At 48.1% G+C, this 6,821-nt stretch overlaps 1 protein-coding gene across 1 annotated transcript; it reads left to right on the forward strand.

Moving 5' to 3' along the window:
- The first annotated feature begins 4,435 nt into the window (after positions 1–4,435).
- On the forward strand, positions 4,436–6,471 carry LOC124666693 (protein SAR DEFICIENT 1-like). The gene is made up of 6 exons (XM_047204025.1): positions 4,436–4,619; positions 4,714–4,789; positions 4,904–5,462; positions 5,559–5,719; positions 5,814–6,138; positions 6,231–6,471. Exons 1-6 carry the CDS (start codon positions 4,531–4,533, stop codon positions 6,362–6,364), a joined length of 1,344 nt encoding a protein of 447 aa, XP_047059981.1. The 5' UTR covers positions 4,436–4,530; the 3' UTR covers positions 6,365–6,471.
- Positions 6,472–6,821: the final 350 nt, after the last annotated feature.

A 6,821-nucleotide genomic window follows, 5' to 3' on the forward strand; every position in this document is an offset into this window, starting at 1 on the left:
TTTGAATCTAAATAGAGTTAGCTTTTGGTTCTCTTGGAGCCATAACTCAATTTATATACTCAATTTGTATAGCCCGGAGCCAAACCGGCGCACTCTTATACAGGATGAAGTTTTGCAGTTCTCTTCTCATTTTTATACAGAGATATATGCCAACTCCAACTAGGTTTTTGACGCATATATAGACTATATAATTTTATATGAATCTAGCGTAGTAAGAAAATAGGTTTTGAAATAATATATTCATATGTATCCGTGGTTGGGCACTTGGGCTATTAGTTCAGACCGATCTGCATCATGATCTAGCAAGAAGCCGAGATAACCTTATTTTGTTTGCTAAAAGGGAAAAGGGGAGAGAGGAGTTCAAGATGTGCCCAGGAGCGAATGGATGGACGAGTTTGGAGAAAACAAAACCAAAAGAAAAGGATGGATGGCCATGAAGTCTACGACGCGTCGTAGGACTGACATGGAGATTCTGTCCGAGACGGCGACAGAGTGACAAGGCGATTGAGCACGATGGACCATCCAATCCCAAGGTCCCAACAACTAATACTGCTCCTACCAACGGCGATAACGACATTGTCATTATCAGATCCAAATCGGAGATACCTGCCGTCAGAGTTTGCGCCCAAAATATATGCTACTCCATACAACTACTGTTTAAGAATTTGTCAGATCTTGACCGGAGATGGAGATAATTATACAAGTCTTTGTCTTGCTACGCGGTTTGTGATGGACCGAAGCATGCAATTGGGATCTTCTGCTCATGCCGAAAGCACGCGATGCGAAGATCGATCGATCTCCACCAGTTTCCCATGTGTTAACACTCTGATTCCGTAGCTGATACTATCTCGCTTGATTCGCCAGAACCAACCACACCGAAAGCATCAAAGAGTAATCCATAGCTTGATCGATGGCCACAATAAGGGCCACACGTAGCTAGCCATGACAGTACCTTGAGACTTGGAGCATTTTTAGCATAGCATTGTTCCAAGTCAAGGTCTTGCTTCCGACGTGTAACGCGTCTCTCGCACCACGATCTGATTGGATCTGCGTGTGAAGTAACCGCGTGGCCCTGCCAAGTTGCCCTCGATACTGACGATGCAGAGGAATTTGCATTTGAACGAGATTAAATTAAACCACTACTGCGCTCTAAATTAGTTTATCTTGGCAGGTTCAGTTATGTGACATCATATATAAATGTAGTCATGGCTCTTCCAGGTCTAGTCATATGGCTTCGAGCTGCAGTTTGTACTGAACTTTTTTTGGCCAAGTGAGAGAGAGGCCTGGACATTTCCAAACCAATTATTTTGATTAGTTTTGGGCGAGTTGCATTATTAAATCGACATTTGGATGGGGGATCTGGACCAGAATCACACTCAATGGAGGTTAAACGCGTATTCCCTGCGTCACTTGCATAAAATAAAATACACGAGGAGAAGAGGCCCTACATGAACATAGTATGCTTAACTCAGCATTCGCAAGCTCAAGTTTTGATTTACACTGAAAGTCGCAGCATCTGACATCAAAGCCTGCTTTGGTTTCTAAGAAAAGAATAAACCCATGTTTGGTACTCGATGTACTACCAAACAATGGAGATATTGTCGAATATTCAGATAGCACAAAATTAGTAAGACAAGTTGCTGAAAAAATATGGTAGTATGATAATAGGAGAGCTGTTAGTCAGATTAATATAATGAGATTCAGGTCCGGTATAGTAGTTGTAGTTGGAGTGGACTTCAGTTTTATGCCGTGTGTCAGTTAGTGTTGGTTACTCTGTCTTTGTCAGTCGAACTCACAAACTCCGTGTTTTTTTGACATGCACAAACTCCGTGTTAGTTTAGCTGATCACTGCAGCTTCCCATCATCACTCACAAGCTCAAAAGTTTTCATGCCACGTTGAGCATTCCTTGACAAGTCTACCATACCATGTTTTACGTCAATCCGTATTGTATTCCATATATTTTCGCTAAAAAGCATAATTCATGAGTTTTTCTTTCAAATCAAAAGATGTATATGCGATAAATCAGTGCCAGCATTGTTGTCATACCAGGCTCATTGGTGGATGCCCATGTGGCTTATTGTCACCTCTGCATCCCTAAATAAACAAACATGATAAATTGCATAATTACGACAAATCTAAAATTTTATGTCGGTGTCCATAACATGACACTGAGACTCCAATATCAATGTCACTTTAGACATTATTATTCCCTTCCACTCCCTCTCCCTCATTTATCTCACACAACGTTTTATGAGACCTCATGAGAGAAATAAATGATAAGAGCATTTAGTGTCTCAATGGTACCATCTAACCTCGCCTATTTTTATAGAAGGCTTAGAGCATCTCCACTCGTCTCCCGAGAAGCCCCCCACGAGCCGTTTTTTTTTTACATCCAGACGGCGAAAAACAGCCCAGTCGCGCCCCCAGGTTCTCGTTTTCATCCGGATTTGGGCCTAAATTCATCCGGCGATCCCACGCCATCCCCAGCCCCCCGGGGAGCGCTCGGGGACTCCGGATGGAGCAAAACCAACCGCCCACGTCCACGTGTCTCCTCTTTCGTCCGGACTCCCCGGGCCATCCTCTTTTCCCCGAGAAACGCCGCTTGGGGAGCACACGACTGGAAATATACTGCCCCCAGGCCAAATTTTCGTCCAATCCGGACGAAAATTTTGCCGGATTTGGGCGTGGGGACCGTCAACGAGTGGGGATGCTCTTACTACTTATAAATTTGTTCCTTCCATATGACGATAGGGTGGATGGTACCGTTGAGACATTAAGTGCTCATGTCATTTATGTCTCACATGTGCACTTCACATGTGAGGCATAAATGATATGAGCACTTAATGTCTCAACGGTACCATCCACCCTAGCCTACACCTATATGGCCCTACAACTAATAGAATTTATGCCTCATATATTATGCTCTTATCGTTGAGATATTAAGTGTTTGTATCATTTATGTTTCACATAATGTTTGATGTGTGAGATAAATGGAACAGTATTTGATGTCTTTAAGTGTACCATCAATCCTAGCCTACTCCTATAGAAGGCCCTAGCTAGTACTAATAAAATATATACCTTACATATGAGGATGGTACCATTGAGACATTAAGTGCCGTGTCATTTATGTCTCACATGATGTATGTCTCAATGGTACCATCCACCCTAGCTACTTCTATAGGTGGCCCTAGTATTAATGCAATCCCTTCTCACATATGACGATATATTAGAGCAAGTTTAATAGTAGAGCCAACTGCTGGCTATAAGCCAAGTGCCATGTCATTTATAGTTAACTTAGAGCTAACATGTACAATAATGAGCTATAAATTTGTACTACTTTATCAATGCATGGCCCACTTTTCACTCTCATAAAGTGCCTAGGAGCACGTGCTAGAGCTGGCTCTTGCATTAGAACCCACTCCTCTTCTCTCTCCTTCTCTCTCTCATCCAACTAAGCAACAATATGTTATTTTAATCCTTATAGCCAGCTGACTAGGACTTATTGTACTTGCTCTTAAGTGCTTGTATCATTTATCTGTCGCATGATACAAACACTTAATGTTTCAACACAATCATTCACCCGAGTTGAATTCTAGAGGGTATCCTAGTACTAATAAAATTTATGCCTTATGAGGATGGTACCATTAAGACATTAAGTGCTCGTATCATTTATGTATCACGCGTCACTTAATGTCTCTATAGTAGCATTCATCCTACCTTACTCCTAAAGGGTCCCCTAATACTCAAAAAAATCCTCATATATGAGGATGGTACCATTGAGACATTAGGTGTCGCTATCATTTATCTCACACGTCCACTTAATGTCTCAAGGGCACCATCCACCCTACCCTACTCATATAGGAATCCCTACTAATAATAGAAGGTGTGACTCACATATTTTTCATGTATATCTAGTGCTATAATATACGCATATGTTAGGATTACCTATAATCACTTCAAATAATATTGCAACAACAAATACGAGCCCCGTATCACTTCGGATAACATGCAACAATAAAAACAATAAAATCATAATAGAGCAGGGCTGATAACTATTCTTAGGTAAGCATCAGGTATAACCATTTGGATAACATTGAGCAGAGTTCGTAACAAAATATGTGAGGCCGCACATATTGTTTGGTAAATGAATATGCCTCGGTCGCCGACCCGCGAACCGCACACACCGAAAGCGTAATGCCGGAGTGTTCCATCGGAGACGATGCGCGTAGAGAGCGACTTGACCATGACATAGGAGCCACATCGCGACATTACATCACTCGGGCTCCCGCTCGGGCTCGATCGGCCACTCCGAGCTACTCAGGCGAGCCTTCTTCCTCACACCTTCCGGGAATCTTCCTTACACCTTCCCATTGCGGCGCCTATATAAGCTCGGCAATCGCTCCTGCCCATCGAGCAAAATCATCACACCCCATCCATCCTCCCTCTCTCTCTCTCTCGACAAAATCGATACGCGGCGGGGGCGGAGAAAGAAACACTTGTAGTTCTTGCACTGCGGCGAGCTAGCGACCATGGCGGCCAAGCGGCTCCACGACGGGTCCGAGAACGAGGAAGACCGGCGCGACGAGAAGCGGATGCACCGCCTGCCGTCCTTCTCCACGTGAGCTTCCTTCGATCTCGTCCTGGTCCGGTGTCGTGTTGCTCGTGGAGGCTTTCTTGCTGATTCCATGGCGTGGGTGTGTTTGGGGTTGCAGGGTGATCAAGGAGGCCGTGATGATGAAGCAGGTGCATAATGTGTTCATGCTCCTCGAACCTCTCCTGCGCCGAGTGGTAAGCAAGCAGGCACATCACCCACATCGGTGCTCTCTTTATCGGAATGGTTGCTCTGTTTCTTGGAACCGAGCATGGTTCTGACTGCTCTGTTTCTTGATGGCGCGCGTGCAGGTGCAGGAGGAGCTGCAGGCGGGGCTGGTGCGCAGCCCGCGGTACATCGAGAGGTCCTCGCCGGAGACCTCGCCGCCGCCGCCGTCCTCGCCGCGGGCGACCTGGAGGCTGGCGTTCCTCAACCCACCGCAACTCCCGATCTTCACCGGCAGCAAGATCGAGGACGCGAACGGCAACCCGCTCCAGGTGATCCTCGTCGACGCCGACACCGGCTCGCCGTGCCAGAACGTCCCGCAGTTCCTGCGCGTCGAGGTCGTGCCGATCTTCGGGGACTTCCCGCACGACGGGCGCGAGGAGTGCGGGTCCGCCGCCGAGTTCGCGCGCGGCGTCGTCAAGGAGCGCGCCGGGAAGCGCCCGCTGCTCACGGGCGAGGTCGCGCTCACCATGCGCGACGGCCGCGCCACGGTCGGCGAGCTCCAGTTCACGGACAACTCCTCCTGGCTGCGCTGCCGCAAGTTCCGCATCGGCGCGCGCGTCGTGCCGGGCAGCGGGTACGACGGGCCCAGGGTCGCCGAGGCCATGACCGAGGCCTTCAACGTCCGCGACCACCGCGGCGAACGTACGTCCCCGCCGACGAACTCCAAAGTCTCTGTTTCCGCTGTGGAAGTGTGACTGGACGATCATACTAATAAGTTGTGATTTATGCTGCATGCAGTGTACCGGAAGCACTACCCTCCGGCGCTCGGCGACGACGTGTGGCGGCTCGAGAAGATCGGCAAGGAGGGAGCGTTCCACAAGAAGCTGACGCAGAGCGGCGTCCGGACCGTGCAGGAGTTCCTGCAGATGCTAGTAGTGAAGCCCGACGTGCTGCGCATGGTAATTAAACTTGCCATGGCTTCTTAATGATCATATTTGCAAATCATGGAAGGTTTTGTTCGGTTCTGATTTTGCTCTGTTTTTGCATGAACAGATAATGGGCGACGGCATGACTGACAGGATGTGGGAGGCAACGACGAAACACGCCAGGCAATGCGAGGCCGGCGACAGGGTGTACGCGTACACCGCAGGGCAGACCGGCGGCGTCGGCGGCGCCACCGTGTACGTGAACTCCATCTGCCAGCTCGTCAAGATTGAGCTCGCCGGCGTCGAGTGCGTGCCGCAGCACCTCAACAGGGCGCAGAAGGCGTACGTGCACCAGCTGCTTCTTGAGGCGTTCGAGCAGCGTGCCAGCCTCCAGGAGGCCGACATACTCCTCCACGCCACCCACAGCAGCAACGACCTCCCACTCCTGCAGAGTAAGCATCCGACCAGATCACTCGCCCCCCATTTCTTATAAGCTTCTGAAATATTCTGAATTCTCAAGTCTCATGTTCCAATTTTTCTTCAGACGCAGCGTCGGCCGTCCCGCCGCCGCTTCCGGCGACTCCGCTCTGGTTCCAGGGCACCCCGGACATCGACTTCCAGATCATCGACGACCTCGCAAACCAGGGCAACTTCACTTTCAAGATGTTCGACGAATGAAGGGGCCAAGATTGCCCTTTCAGTTTCAGCTGTACATTAACCAATCTACTAGTACTACGCGCGTGGTATGTGTCTACACGAACAACGTGTATGTGTGTTCAGTTCAGGTCAGTAACTTGAGCGGCCCTTCGCTGCATCGCCGAGCATGCTGCGCAACCTCAAGCGCATCCGGCCGCGAGCAGCGAACAAGAGGCGTGCAAGGATTCTTTGGTTTAATTCGTACACTTTGTTGTTGTAAATTTAGTTCCACTTCTGCTTAAGGTTTAGGTGATGTTGTCGCTTCGATTGTGATGTAATGTTTGGGGGGTGGCAACTTCACCTTTTCTAGCATTTCCACAAGGTTTTTTCTTGGGTCTTGTAACAAAATCCAAGTGTCAATAAAGGGCACAATTGCCTTTTCTGTACAGATTAAAGACATGGGTCTTTGTTTTCCTAGGGTTTTTGAAATTCAATATGT

This window comes from Lolium rigidum, chromosome 6 (assembly GCF_022539505.1).
Source record: "Lolium rigidum isolate FL_2022 chromosome 6, APGP_CSIRO_Lrig_0.1, whole genome shotgun sequence".
Classification (NCBI taxonomy): Eukaryota; Viridiplantae; Streptophyta; class Magnoliopsida; order Poales; family Poaceae; genus Lolium; species Lolium rigidum.

Excerpts from the sequence above, each read along its gene's own strand:
- LOC124666693 (XM_047204025.1), top strand. The coding sequence starts at position 4,531 with ATGGCGGCCAAGCGGCTCCACGACGGGTCCGAGAACGAGGAAGACCGG. Across the intron at positions 5,463-5,558 it reads CCGCGACCACCGCGGCGAAC|TGTACCGGAAGCACTACCCT; the intron begins GTACGTCCCCGC and ends TGCTGCATGCAG. Across the intron at positions 5,720-5,813 it reads AGCCCGACGTGCTGCGCATG|ATAATGGGCGACGGCATGAC; the intron begins GTAATTAAACTT and ends TTGCATGAACAG.